This window comes from Aythya ferina (assembly GCF_964211825.1).
Source record: "Aythya ferina genome assembly, chromosome: 3".
Classification (NCBI taxonomy): domain Eukaryota; kingdom Metazoa; phylum Chordata; class Aves; order Anseriformes; family Anatidae; genus Aythya; species Aythya ferina.
Window position 1 is genome coordinate 74,673,346 of NC_140298.1, and position 15,326 is coordinate 74,688,671.

Below are 15,326 nucleotides of genomic sequence, written 5' to 3' on the forward strand. Positions count from 1 at the left end.
CCAGAATTTCCTGCTACTGGCTAAAAACATCCATACAAAAATGACCTCGGAAATCCAAGAGTTCTCACTTGATAGAGCCTGTAGACCTCAAATGACCTGAAATGGCAAAGAGGTCTGTCCAGATATGTACAATCTAACCAGCATATATTACCATCCACTGGTGCAAGAGATCGCTTTTAAAACCAGAGCACGCTTGGACAGTCATCCAAATGTATCTTTCAATAAGTTTGCATTTCACTGCCTAATTATAAATGTAGCTGCATTAATGTGCGAGTTTCTTCATGCTTGCATGTTGGATTGCTATCAAGATGAATTACCCATGCTAGCATCCCTGTAACTCTTTCATAAAAACAAAATTTGAATAAAAGTTGAGGTATTTCTTACAAGAAAATGGCCATGTAACTGGCTGTGAGAGTGAACAATTTTGCATTAACAATTAATTTCCGATCAGAATAAGAAAAAAGGAGAGGTTAAACATAGCAGGTGTCTTTATTCATACATTGATGTGGCACATGAGAGTAATGACATGTTCATGTCATTACTTTTTCTGCCAGATCTAGGTTGTAATTTTGGACTGAGTTGGGTGAGCTTGAAATACAGAGCCAGACACTAATTCCAGGTTTGATGATTAGGACACCCATAAGCAGAGAGGTATTGTAAAGTTCATGTCCCTGTTGCTATATGAAGTGGAGAGGGTCAGATAACTGAGATTAAAGCACAAAAACAAAATCACGTCAGCACCAGGATTCAGTGGACTGGAACCGTGTTCCAGCAAGGCAGAGACAGTGCTTCTGCCTGGCTTGCAAAACACGCTTGTGCGCACTAAGCGACTGCTAGTCTGCGTGCACGTGTGTTTCCCCCTTACTTCTTTTTCTTTTTTTGAGGGCTTCTGTATCATCCTGATGTGGAATGGGGAAAAATCTGGAATGGTAGAGAAACTCAGGAGCTAAAAAAGTATCTTGAACAATTCTGTTTACAGAAACTCCTCTCTTCCTCATGCTCACTCCTGGAATTAATTTGGGCTAGCCACTGTTCACTTGGGATCTATTTTACATTAAGTGATATTTACAAGTTTACTTTTCATCTGTTTGCCTTTGTTTGGATAATGTTAATACAGATGAAGATTCAAGCCAGGATAGAAAAGAATGCAGGAGAATAAATAGAGCACATGGAAGATTTTTCTTCATAATTTTAAATACCGATTTCCCTGGGCTCTAACCTCCAAAATGCTTGTAGACAGGCTGACCAGCAAAGACCTTTTCAACAGTGCTTTAGGTATAATTTTAAAAAAATTCTTCCTTTCCATCCTCCTCAAGAGGGATGGACTCAACAGAAATTTATGGGATGAACTTTGCATCCCAGTTAGTCAATTTGGTTTTGCAATATTTTTTAACATACTTTACGAGACCTTACCTCTTGTTGAATTTGTAGAAAGCAAGGTCTGTTTTTTTTGTTGTTGTTGTTATTTGTTTGTTTGGTTTTTTTTGTTCTCTCTCTTTTCTCAATCATATAACACTATAAAAATAAACAGGATTTATGCTCAAAAGAAGGGCATTTGAAGTTCAGTTTTCTTCTCTCCTGTAGCAGGATAGGTGATACAAATGGGAGAGGGATGGTCTGCAATGGAAGTAACCTGAAGTCATCAGTTTGTGTCTCTCTCTCTTGGTTTGATAAATTCACCAGTGTGGACCCCTAGCTTGTATATTGTTTGTTTGGTGAAAACTGTGGTATTAATAGCAAGAAGTCAAAAGCTGTATTGCTGCTCCTTGTTAAGTTCATTCTCCTTACAGCATAAATACAAATTTTGTTTCTGACATAATCATAGGCATCATTATCTGTAGGTGAGATGGATAAATATGAACACTAGCACCATTCATTAAAGCAATGGGGGTGCAGATTCATATGTAATATGTAAGAAAAATTTTAAGAAATATTGAAGAAACTACAGAGGATAGCTTATGCTTGCCTCACCACTAACAATGGGATGGGTTCAGAACTCTCCTTCTAACAGGTAAATTGTCCAGTCTCTTTGTAAAGGCTTGCACTTTAATGAAGATCATAAAACCTCCTAGGAAGCTTTCCTAGTGCGTCAATACCCTTAAAATTAGAAACTTTCTTATTTCTAATCTAATCTTTTTTACATAGCCATAAGCTTACAGCTTTCTGACTCATTGACTTTGGTCTCAGGGGACAGATTATTCCCTTCCCTTCCCTTCCCTTCCCTTCCCTTCCCTTCCCTTCCCTTCCCTTCCCTTCCCTTCCCTTCCCTTCCCTTCCCTTCCCTTCCCTTCCCTTCCCTTCCCTTCCCTTCCCTTCCCTTCCCTTCCCTTCCCTTCCCTTCCCTTCCCTTCCCTTCCCTTCCCTTCCCTTCCCTTCCCTTTCCTTTCCTTTTCTTTTTCTTCCCCCAAGCAGCTTTTTACATGCTTGAAGGCTGGTATTATTTCTCACTCAGCTTTATCTTTAAGCTGTCAAATCATCCTGTCTTTTCCATTGAGCCTCCCACACCCACACCTCTGATGGTTGCTCTTTGCAGATCATTGCCATTTGGCGATGTTCTCCTCTCGACATCCATGTTTTGATCATTCTTGATAGCAGAGAGGCTGCAGTGGCTCCCGGTGAGGGTACTGCTCCCTGCCTAGCAAAAGTAACCCCACCAGTAGCCCTTCGTCACCGCTGTCCTTCGGCCCTGCAGGGCTCGGGGCCTGGTGGGGCCATCGGCTCGTTGTCCTCTGGCTTCGCTGGTGGACATGGGCCCCAGTCGCTAGATGGCACCAGCTGCACGCTGGACCGGAGAAATAACACCAACAGGACGAGTTACCACTGGGGGAAGTTGGTCTCTTTTGCTAGAAACATATGGATGAACTATTTGTATAACAAACATGTATGCATGTAGGTAGGTTTTATTTCCAGAAGCTGTGCAGGCTTCTTAGAGATAAATAAATCTCTTTTTACCACTTCTCACTGCGGTGTCTATGTATAACATGACATAACATAACATTAACAATTTAAGCTCTCTAGGTCTCCTCCTAGTAGCCTTTTTTGTACAGCTTCTTGTTAATATTTCTTTACTATGCGAGAACTGGAAATAATGTTTTGAAGTCCCATCTAAGGACTGGTTTTATGAAGCACTGTAGGCCAAATGCATGAACCATACTTGGTATATTCATGATTTGAGGGGAGAACTGTATTAATAGTATAGATAGTGGAGGAAAAAAAAAAAAAAAAAAAAAAAAAAAAAAAAAAACAGGCAATAAGAGTTTAATTATATGGAACAAAAGGTCTTGGTAACCTTAACAGAAGAGGGTTATACATCACCTACAGTAGAAGGTGTTATTGAAATGTGCAAGTTAGAGAAATCATAAGATCACAGCACAGAAGATGAGTAACAAATTTTTTTTGGTATATAGGTTAATATTATAGATGAGAGGTGAGTGACCTGTTACAGCCTTCCTTATAGTCAGACTCTTCTATATTGCCTTTTAATTTCTCATATGGTTAAAAATGCCTCCTTTTAGATTTACTTCTTCCCCAAACCCAACTGTTTTGGTACTTGTTGCTTACAGGTTTCTGTTGCCCATCTGGTTGTTGCTGAAGTGTAGATGTGACATCTATACAGAAATGTTAGGTAACCAGCAGAATTTGAGTCTACATATAGCTCTTGGTCTGTCTGGACCCATTTGAAAAGTTTGCAATTATAGACTTTGAGATTGAAAGTAGTACCATTTCTTATTGTTAGTGTGAAGTTTCCTGGGAGACAAGAAAATATTATCTCCAGTTTTCAGAAAAATATGACTTTTTTTCAACATGTGGACATATATGTATGTGTGTGTGTGCAGTGTGCATACAGTATGTATGCGTATGTATGTAGATATACATATATGAGCTATGTGGTACTGCTGCTTCCAATAAAAATATTTATGAGAAATTCAACTCCATTCTTACTATGATAAGTGCCTGATGTATCTGTTGCATTCAAAGCTTCAAAAAGTGTTTGAGTTTCTCTCTGGAGCCATTTTCGTTTGAGATCTACAGAAAAGGTGATACGATAACCTGTAACATCTTCTTGGTGGAGCTGGACAGCTGAGTAGGACTTTTAGTTTGTTTAAGTTTGTCAGCGACCTGTACTTTCATTATAAAATATCTATAGTCTGTACTTTATTTCTTCATTATGCACTTCATTTCAACATCAATTGTAGCAGCATGTTTCAGCCAAGCCAATGGACTCAAGTAAGCCCCATCAGCTGTATAAATGAAAATATATTCTGATATTTGACTTCTCATCAAATTAGGTGCTAGCATTTCTTTTTGACCACAGCAACATCCTATACAGATCCCACTTACCACCTTGTATCTTTCACTATTTGGTTGAATAAAACCATTTCCTCCTTCTGTCCTAAATTGTTTTGCGTATTTTCATGATGTGTTTACCAGGGAATGTATTTTAAAGTTGTGTGAGTTGACCCTAGGTATAGTCTAACAGACATAAAGTATGCAAAGTTTGTTGGAAAAAATGTATTTGGTGCAAATAGTTATTGTGTATTTTGTATAAATCTACAAAAATAATCTTAATCATATTGCAATGGGAAAGAGCAATTTTATATAACAAATGAATGCATAAGGATCAGTAGCTTCATCATCTTGACTAAGCAGCATAGGCTAAGATGGGGATTTCTGGAATATTTAAGATAATTTCCCACTGGTAGGTTGTCTCACGAGAAATATTAACACTATGGCAATATTTCTATAGCAAATGACCCATATAAAGCTTTAATAGGAGAAAAAGGTGGATTTTGTTGCTTTGCATAATAACTGTATGACCTGTCTTGTACTTTCAAGAATAGGTAACCAATAAGAAGGCATTCTGAACCATGGAACAAAATCAGATTTTTCTACCTGTAGAATACTCACTTTTGAAGACATTCACACATTGCTGCAGGGATTATGGTATCATGGAGAATCAGATAGATTTTACCGAATATGCTTCTCCAACAAAGGGTAGTTGCCTTTGCATGGATTTAGTACTTACTCAGTGGGCTGCAAGAGTGTTATTAAACAAGAATTGTTATCAAATGCATTTATCTCATACTGTTTGATAAATCTGATCTGTTACATTGCAAACTAGCATGGCAATGTAAAGGAAGTGAATTATTTTAAGAAAGAGATAATTTCCTCTCAAATTTTACAAGGGATCCTGTTCTGTCTCCAAGGTAGATCCTTCCTGCTTTGTATTGTACTGTGGAAACACTAATGTGTTGGTGTAAATATTAACATATAACCAGAAGGAAAAGAAAAAACAACCAAAGAAATGCATACAAAACCATGGAAGGTCATTCAAACTGTATATATAGTCACCTTTCAAACAATAACATGCATTAGTGTTCCTCATGAAGTCAGGCTACAAATTCTGCCACATTGCCACATACCATGTAATTCTGATGACTTTTTTTATTTGTACTGTTAGTACAAAAAAAAAAAAAAAAAAAAAAAAAGTGAAGTGTTGTTATGTGTTACTACAGGAAGGGATCTGCAACTATGGGATGAGACAGGAAATCTACTCTGCAAGCAAGACAAGGACTGCAGGCTGTGGCTAAGCCTGGCAATAGGAGAGCAAAGTAAAAGTGGTCTGGGCGAATCTCAGCCATTTGAAAACTCTAATAAGAACTGATAATATAGGAAAATAGTCTGGCTTTCTCTCCCAGTGTCTATGGACCTCAACAAGAGACAAGAATTTGACTGTGGTATTGCACTCCTAAGAGGCTTGGCCGTTCTGTAGCAAGGTCACTGAATCCTGCTAACTGGGGTAGCTACAGTGGCAATGGAGCCTGCCCACTGCTATCAGCTCACAACAGCCCTTTCTTCTCATGTGGCCCGTTGCCAGCAAGTCATGCAGCTTAGCTGGGTGATGGATGTACTTGGGAGATGAGGAGGCAGGACTAGCAAGAGGGTGAAGATTAGAGGCAGATTGAGTGGGGTTGCTATCTTCTTTGAGCCAGGAAATGGTAGTTTTTAAGCATGCTTAAGAGGCTTCAGGAAAAACATAGCATATTTTCAAGAAAAGATCCGGTCTCACCTTTAATCTGACTTTGACTACAGCAAGCCCTGAAAACTGCAGCTTTGCTGTTTGGTGCTGGCTGTTGTAGATCTTCGATCTGTGGTGAACCACGGATAATAGACTGGGGGGAGGGAGGCTGTTCAGTTAAGAGATGACAGAGAAGCAACAACATCTAATCTTGAAACTCTGTCTTCTGTTTAAATATAGCTAAGGGTCATGTGCTGTTTCTGGCAGCCTTTGACATGGGAATCTCACCTCAGAAACATGAGAATGGGAAGGAACATAGTGGTGCCTTCCTCAATATATCAGCCAAGGAGTAACAACAGCTTCTCTTGGCTTCCTTAGGAGAATTTCTAGTCATTCAGCCTCCTTTTAGTTTGAAACCTATCTTTAGCTCCCGAAGGATTTTAATTTTTGCAGTAAGCTTCTCATAGGCCACAGGAGTAGAAAATGAGTAGAAGAGGAAGTGGCCCATGAAATGTTTGAAGAGATGGTGTTTTGTGTGAGTTCTACTGAAGTGTTTTGCTCACTATATTAAATATTTATATAGCCCTGCAGTCACTATTAATCCAAGTAGTCATGTTTTCCCTAGCCCACCATGAATTCTTACCTTATAGTCACCCCCTTGAAATTAATCAAGGTGAACATATGGAGTTGTCACCACTGGAAAATAGTTTATTATTCTAGCAAACAAAATATTTTAGTAATTCTATTTCTGTCTGACCAAAGCTGGATGTTGCTAAAAATATTTGGAAGGTTGATATTACATGACCTGTAAACATTTGCTTTTGCAACTACACAGGTAAAAGAAAATCAATAATCAGACTATTTCCTCTGGTAATATGTGATTTCTACAAAACTGAAGTGTTAGATGCAAAGAGTTTATTTTGTGATCATAAATAACCTTACTTTTCTGAGAACATCAGAGGAAGAGTTTTCTGTTTAATTTGATATGGCATACTGATGCATGTTCTTTGGGAAAGCATTATTAATGTGCTACAATTTGTCCTTTTAGTACTAGTCTGTTTTTCATTTCCTAGCTCCTCTCTTCTGTCTGATTTCTGTCATTTTTTTCCCTTCTCTTTCCCTTTCCTTACCACTTGTACATCCAAGAGTGGTTTGAAAGATACTCTCTTCTGTAAGCAGCCATTCATATATCCAGGCATACAAGTTAATTCTTAGCTTTGACAAGCATGGCTTCATCCTACTCCAAGTTCAGTCTTGTGATGGGCAGCAACCCACCTCGATATGATTCCAAATTCCTGGTCTCTGATGGCCAACCCAGACATACTCCTTTTTTTCTTCTCTATCTTCATTGAAACACTACTTTCCTCTTTTTCTCACTTGAGTTTAGTATCATAATACTAGTATCTCCATTGACTCCAAATTCAGTACCCTCTTTTCACCTCTGCTCCTAGTTAACTAAGAGGTGTAAATAGCTAGTATTTTTCCTATCTGAACTGGACCAGGTTGCTTTAACTCTTTGGCCTGTTAAGGAACTGCAGTCTTAGGTAAGGAATTGAGACGATTGTACGGCACAATAAAGTACAGATTATTTTACATCTGTCACATTTCTTTTTTGCTCTTATGATACTTCCCTCCTATCTTCCAGGACTCACATCCTTTTATTCTGTTTTTAAACATCCCTGTCTTCTGGGGGAAAGAGAGGGATGATTGATCTCTTCCTGTTGCTCCCTGTTCTTGCAATCTGCCTGAGCCCAGGATTCCAGAATATAACTGCATTTTACCCCATTATCCCAACTTTACACTTTTCTCTGCTTTCTTATCTTGGTTTATGCTAACATTTCCTTCCCTCTGTCTCTCTTTTCATTTCTGCTGCTCCTCCTACTTCATCTTAAATGAAAGGAAGAGAAGAGGACTTGTCTAATGTTATTTTAACCATCATCTCTTTTCTCCTCTACCTGCTTACATTAGTTGAAATGTAAATTCTCTTGCAAGTTCTTCTGTAATGAGGGTTGTTTTCTTGTGTATCTGCTGAACCTCATGTTAGTTGTTGGAAATGTTTATTTAGAGAAGAAAAAAAGCCAACAGCAATAGTCAAAGAAGTGTATTTCTGCTCACTCTAAAAACACTGGAAAAACAATATACAACATAGTGGAAAGCAGTATACAGTAAATATAGTTGTCTGCATCATCATTTATTGAAGATTTTATTTCAACTCCACTCTGTTTATCAAATAAACAACTGTTACGTACAAGGCTACATTCAGACTATAGTTAGGAAAGAGGTGTAAGTTGGTACTCACGTCAGAGTTGCAGAGAATCTGACTATGGATATTGATAGCTAAGCTATCAAATTGCCCTTGAATTTAAAAGAGAAAAAAGTCACATTCCCAAATACTACTTACATTGTAAGAGAAGGTTAGTTATAAAAGCCACTAAATACAAGCTACAAATTGGCAGCTGAAAGTTTATTTTTCTTGGCTGAATTCTAGGGATTTTTTCAGCCTCATACCTCTCTGCTTAGCTAAATCATATAAATAGTGGTTGAATTCTTTTATATTCAATCAAATAGCTTCCCCTTAGAAGCAGTGACAATCGCCCAAAACACACTGTGCTTCTGTGTTTTAGTTCTGGAATGAAACTTTGCCAGAAATGTACTTCTTAAACATTTGTCTCTTTTATAAACCAAATAACAGTTAAGAGATGAAAACTGCATTGTCCCAGACATGGAGCCCAAAGGAGTCAAGAGCCAGTGGGGTGTAAACTGACCCTGCCAAAGAGAAGTGCTGTAATAAAGAGCACAAGTGAAATCAAAAACTGTGTTTCCCCAAATAGATGTACTATATTGGAACATCAAACTGTAGGCTTCAGTAATGTAATTTTATGACTGTATTAGAGAAAGGCAGTTGAATTAAAGAGTGCATTAATTGTCTGTGCTGTGCTGGAGGACTTCTGCTTGTCCCTGCAACAACTGCGCAAGCTCTTTCTGAGTTTGGTCTGGGGGTTGCATTTCCAGCTGTATACAATTCCTGTCACGCTTATTATCGCAGCTGTATTACACACAGTTAAGCTATATGGCAAGAAGGTGCAAAGAACATCTTGATCAATCAACAGTGTCAGATTAGACAAGAAAAACAAACCTCAAACTAGACACTAAAAGATCTTATGGTACTATACATAGAGGAAGTTATATTACTTTGAAAACATGACATGAAGTAGATCTGATAAGAGGCTCTGAAGCAATTTCTGGCAGTGTTTTAACATGTGGCAGTTCTAGACAACTTTAATTGTTTATATTTCTGTCTCCTGCTTAAAAGTGAAATATATTTTCTGAAAATATATTTAATGGACTGCAAAGACAATTAGTATTTTTGAAAGCATATTTGGAAGATGATTATAAATCTCTGCAGAGGTTAATTGCTAATTTGTTATCCTAGGCTGTATTTCAGAGAATTCACATAGACTTAAAGTTGTTTAACAACAAGATTGGAAATTGAAAAACTGCATTTGTTCCATGGCAACACAGAGCAGACATCTATAAATTACAAAGTAGTACATAAAATGCATAGGCATTTTCTTCCTGCTCCACATCATTAGATTAAGTTTTATTTAAAAAGCCCAGTCAGATGAATATATTGATTGTGATGTTGATTATAACGGTCTTCTTGATTCCATTTTTGTTATGGTGTGTTTTTTTTTTTTGTTTTATTTTGTTTTCTACAGTTGGAGAAAGTGTTTATACAGCCAAAGAGCCAGAGATTACTTTGGTATATGTACCATATCTGAAAATTATATAGAAACACTTGAGGTAAAAGCTGGGACATTTGTTTTGTTATTGTTGTTTTGCTCTCACTGATTTGTGAGCAGGTATTAATACATGTCAATATCCATATAACTACATAGTAAGTGGTATTCATAAAATAGATAAAAAGAAAGATTTTGTTTTAGACACTTTGCAGATAGCGAGTGGTCAATTGTAGATCTGGTGGTCACCGTAAATCCCTTGTTTTGATACGGTGAATTTGAGGGCCACCAAAGCTTCTCTAAAGGGTGCTCATAGTTCCATTTTTAAAGAGTATTTTGAAACTTGGATGGTCTACAAGAATTACTGCAGGCTAGAGACATGACTTATTTCTTAAGAATGGCGCTTGTCTGAAGAATTACTTTTCTGCTTTTCAGAATGAGAGTTGTATGTTTGTATGCACAAAACCACACTCATTAGCACTAACTTACTTTCTCTTCTCCTGTGTTGGCTCCAGTAAAATTACTTCTTTTTTGATTGCTTACTAACTTTTTGTTCAGTAGAGTTTTCTTATTAATTTTATGGTTTGATTATGCCTTATAAAAAATAAAGTACAACGTATGGCATAGTGGTAGCATTTCCTTAGGAAAAAATGCTTCATTTCTCACTGTCAAATCATTCCATTTGACTGTGGGGGCTTAACATGATGCTCTTTCTCTATCGTGCTTAAACGTTCACAATTATTTTTGGCAACAAGGTGCCTGTGGCTCTGTTGTCCTCCTCCTCAACGACAGCTCTTGGTGTCAGATAATGAGCAAGATTTTCAGCTTTTATTCCATCTGGATTTCAGTAAAATCTTGCAAGCTTTGGTGCAAGATTGTAAGTCTATACTCAACCAAACTGTATTCACCAGACTCAATAGTATGTTAGGAATTAAGTTAAATCTATTTTCCTGACCCAAGTCGACCTAATTACAGTACAGTGTGCTTTAATGAGGGTTCTTCCAAAGTATCTCTGTCTCATACAGCAAAGAGCCAGAAGCAAACTTCAAATGCCCATGTCAAGAACTGATTCGTTGTCTGCCTGCAATTAACAATTGGGCTTAAGGATCTAGATAGAAAACTAGAATAAGACTCTCTTTCACCTCATTTGTTGAATCCAAAGTTGTTGACCTTTTACACTTCAGATGTAACAAAAAAAAAAAAAAAATCACAGATTTATCAGGCAGATAAATCACAGAGCATGGAGAAAGAACATAGTGTTCTTTAAATTTACTCAAAGTCTGTAAATTAGATACACATCAAAGAAGAGTCCACTCAGAGTGGGAGGCGTTTGATAAGGAAAAAAACAACAAAGTGTGTCCAGCAGTAAAGTTCATATCTTTTTCACATTAGGGGAAAAATAATGATGGATAACTACATATATAAATGAATGTTAACATCTTTCTTCAAATGTTTGAGCCTGTGAGAGCCAAAGTCAAACCTACTTAGTGTGTGTCCCCATTCATTCTTGTGTAATGTGCATATTCCACACAAAAAAAAAAAAGAGAGAAAGAATAAAAATTGTCATTACGTAGCACATTAAATACAATTGCTAATGATAATTCTGGGGAAAAAAAAAATGCATTTTCTGCTACTAAAAACTATATTGCTCACCCCAAACAGTATTCACATTCCAGGAAAGAGGGGCAAGAAACACCACAGGAAACTTTCCTTGGTAAATCTGCTTTGTTTAATAAAAAATGAAATGAAATGAAATGAAATGAAATGAAATGAAATGAAATGAAATGAAATAATAAAATAAAATAAAATAAAATAAAATAAAATAAAATAAAATAAAATAAAATAAAATAAAATAAAAAAATATTTGTTCTTGGCTAGCTGTCAAGATAAATGTCATGGCATCCCGTAATGCTAGGTGCAGGCATGCTTATATCCCCCAGTAAAGTCTGTTACACGTCCTGACGTAAATACTATGAAAAACTGAAAAAGTGACCTGGTTAGAAGTTGATAGATTTTGGTTGAGGGATTTTCCTCTTATTTAGCAGTCTACTCGGCAACTTTTGGAAGGGAATCTGTCAAGTCACAGTACAGAATAAGACATTTTTACCTCCTGTCTAGCTGTAGTGATAACAGCCAATTTAAAACTTCTTCTGGGAGACATTTTTCCTGCTATCTTTAGATGTTTGAATGTGTAACTCATGAAATAGTATTACATTTAAAACTTGGTATATTTCTTTCAGTCTCTCTTTGATACTACTGTTTCAACCATACGTGTTCTCTCTTTCATTAAATAGTTGAAGTTCAAGTGGTTTAAATCTTATTTTTTCAAACTTGAGAATAGCATTACTCACATACCAGAAGGCTAAGTAATGTCTGGGATTTATTAAATCGTTCAGCAAAGTTGACCACAGACAGTTGCATATAGAACAAATGCTAGAAAAAAAAATAATCTTGTGTTGGTGATGTTTATTACACTATAGCACATGCAGACTGAAAGCCACACACTTGGTATCATTTCTATCTATATAATTACTATGTTTCTTTTTAGACCTTTAACTAGCTTGACATTTTTGGTTACAGAAAGTTTGAGCACAGAGGAAATACGTAGTCTTAAATCGTAGGAATGATGCAAAAAAAAAAGGTAACTTTAATGTTAATTTGACAACTAACTTGGTACATCTTTATTTGACATGATATTAATGAATGTATTTGCAAAATTCTGTTTCTGCTATGTTTAGCAAAAAGAGCGTTACTGATGTTGGAAAATGTATCTTTTTTTTTTTCTTTGCATCTGTTCCTAGTATTCCACATACCTGTGACTTTTGCCAGCTTGTTTTATCAGCCTTTCGCAGAAAAAATGCTAGTTGTGAAAACTGCAAGAATATTAACATGAATGTTATTCATCAGACAATGCTAAAATAAAGCATAAGAAACTGAACAGATGTTCTTGGGGATTTTGTATCCCTACAATTTTCTGAACAAACATTAAACTAATTTTAAAATCACAAACTTGCTATCCAAAATTTGAGCAAAGGCAACAGAAAGTCATTATTTGTTGTGTAAGATATCACCTGTAACTTAGGCATTATTTACTCTTGTAAGTAAAAGAATATCAAATAAAATAACTGTGAAAATTCCATAATAGAAAAGCCATTACCAACTTATTTCTGCTACAACATATCCTTTTGGTTTCTTTGTTTTTTGTTTATATTGAGTTACAACCAAGGGAAATTTTTAAACTTTGCTTTGCCTTTTTAAATCCTATTGTTTGCACATAAAAGGATATTTGTTGTGTGGATTAAGTGGTTTATGAGCAGGATTGGTTAATGCATAATTTTGTTCTATTTTTTAGAAGAATGTGGGATGTATTTCCCAGAAGTGAAAAATCATCCAGACAAATACTTACAAAGATGTCCCGAGTCTGTAAAAAAGTGGCTAAAACAACTGAAGAGTGCTGGGAAGATTCTGCTATTAATTACCAGTTCTCACAGTGACTATTGCAGGCTCCTGTGTGAATATATTCTTGGGTAAGTGAAATGTCCTTTTCAAATTATATTAGACAGACATCAACTGGAGATAAGGCTGAGATATAGAGAAGTTAATTTGACTTTGTTTATGTGTTGTAAATCATTTGGATATGAGGTTTCTGTTGGGTCTGTCTCTAGACAGAGTGTAACAGCTACTCAGTACAAACCTCAGTTCATTTCTGAGTCTGTGAGCTGTATCTGACCCACAGCATGCTTACATCGTACATCTTTTCTGGGCATCATAATGGGTTTAAAGATGTCAGGGAATATCTTTCAGGCCAACGTATAACTGAGGACATCATCTGAATTTTTGCTACATTGTCTGTGCCTCTCCAGTGATGAGCTTAAGTAGTAGCAATATTTCAGTTCCTTGCATCAAACGTGCACAGAAAACCTTACAAATACTTCTTCCTAACAACGTCTTCCACGTGATGTTTGTTCATTAGGAATGTGTATTTGCAGATCACAGCAGAAGAGATAAAACTTTGCAGTTGGTTGAGACTTGCAGTTGCTGATGACAACAATTACTTTTCGTCTGTAATTTTAAGAACATGACTGGTCAAGCAGAATTCAGTGAAATGCAGCCAGAACTACCACTTACACCCCTAGAAAGGAATTAATCAGCGATGCTAATAGCTAGGTGGGTGACATGGTGAGACTATTCAATAAGTGAATCAAAGGAACAAAGTAGTGCAATGTGAGCCAACCTTGGCTCTCCGGATATGCAGGAGAACAGCAAAGTGAATACAGCAGCACAGTAAGAAAACCTCAGGTAAGGTGAAAATCAGAGCAACCTCCCAGAACCAGTCCCACCAGTATCACCTCTCTTTTGTACTGTCTGGGCTAAATGCTAAATGGAGCATCAACTGTGTCAGTTCTCAATGCATTGCATGTACATTTTATTTATTTATTTATTCATTCGAGTGTGAAATCTACTTCCTTTCAAAAAGTAATTCTCCTGTTAAGTAAGATTTTTGTGAATTAGCTTTTTGATGTAGATCTGTCTAGTGTGTTTCTGAATGAAATTTTGATACCAAACTAAAATCATTGGCCACATGTAATGATTTTGGATTTCTTTTCCTTGGTGAATTATGTTTCATAAGTTTTAAGGCATCTGTAGAGATTCTGTTAGTAGGCAGTAAGAAAGGTAGCAGAGAGGATTGCTTGCCTTTCAAAAGGCAGAAGAGATGTTCCGCTAAAAAAAATACGAGATCCCTTGTCTCTTTCCTCATGAGTCTAAGATATTCTACAGTGTTTACTACCATCACGTTTTTCAGTGACTCATGCAAAATAGCTTCCAAAACACATCTTCTGGAGGACTGAGTACTCCGCTGTCCATTAAACCTTACTGTTGTGTTATTTTTTTTTTTACTGAAAATAATTCTGAACTTTCTATTCTTGTTGTTTATTCAATGTCTCTTGTATCAAATGATGAGAATCTACTGTCCCTTGCTGTTTTTTCTGATACTGGAATATATCCTAGATTCATGTCTGTTATCTATTCCCTCAGCCTTAATTTTGCCAGAGTAACTGCATTTTATTTTTTACAGCAACATGAATTTCTTTTTTAAATTTCTTTTTTTCTTTTTTACAGCAACATGAATTTATTTTTTACAGTACATGAATTTCTTCCATGTACTCCTTTATTACATTTCTTTCCCTACTTCTTTTCAATTAATCAATATTATAATATTACCTCCAAAACAATAAAAATAAATAAATAAAGATGAACATGAAAAATGGAGATGCATGTGAATTTTCAACCTCTTTCCTATCTTGGAACTGTTAACTTTTTGGCAGTTTCTTGAAAAAGTTCCCCCTTGGCTAAGAAATTGCTGTCCACATAAAATCAGCAGTGGGAAATACTTGCTTAAGTGTATCATTTACTGTTTAAAGAGCAAAGTATCCCTGTTGCTTTCATCTGACCAAGTTGTCCTTAAACTGAAAGTCATTTCGGTAAGGAACAGGAAGTGTAGGAGAAAATCTGGTTTTGAGATAAAATAAGAACTGTTTTCCAGCCAGATCATACACATACTGCTG

At 36.4% G+C, this 15,326-nt stretch overlaps 1 protein-coding gene across 1 annotated transcript in view; it reads left to right on the forward strand.

The window, feature by feature from the left end:
* The window catches only part of NT5DC1 (5'-nucleotidase domain containing 1), a 198,285-nt gene that overhangs the window by 85,898 nt on the left and 97,061 nt on the right, over positions 1 to 15,326 (forward strand). Inside the window, exon 7 of the mRNA XM_084515235.1 lies at positions 13,112 to 13,286. Within this exon, the coding sequence (XP_084371361.1) occupies positions 13,112 to 13,286 (175 nt within the window). The remainder of the gene's footprint in view (positions 1 to 13,111; positions 13,287 to 15,326) is intronic.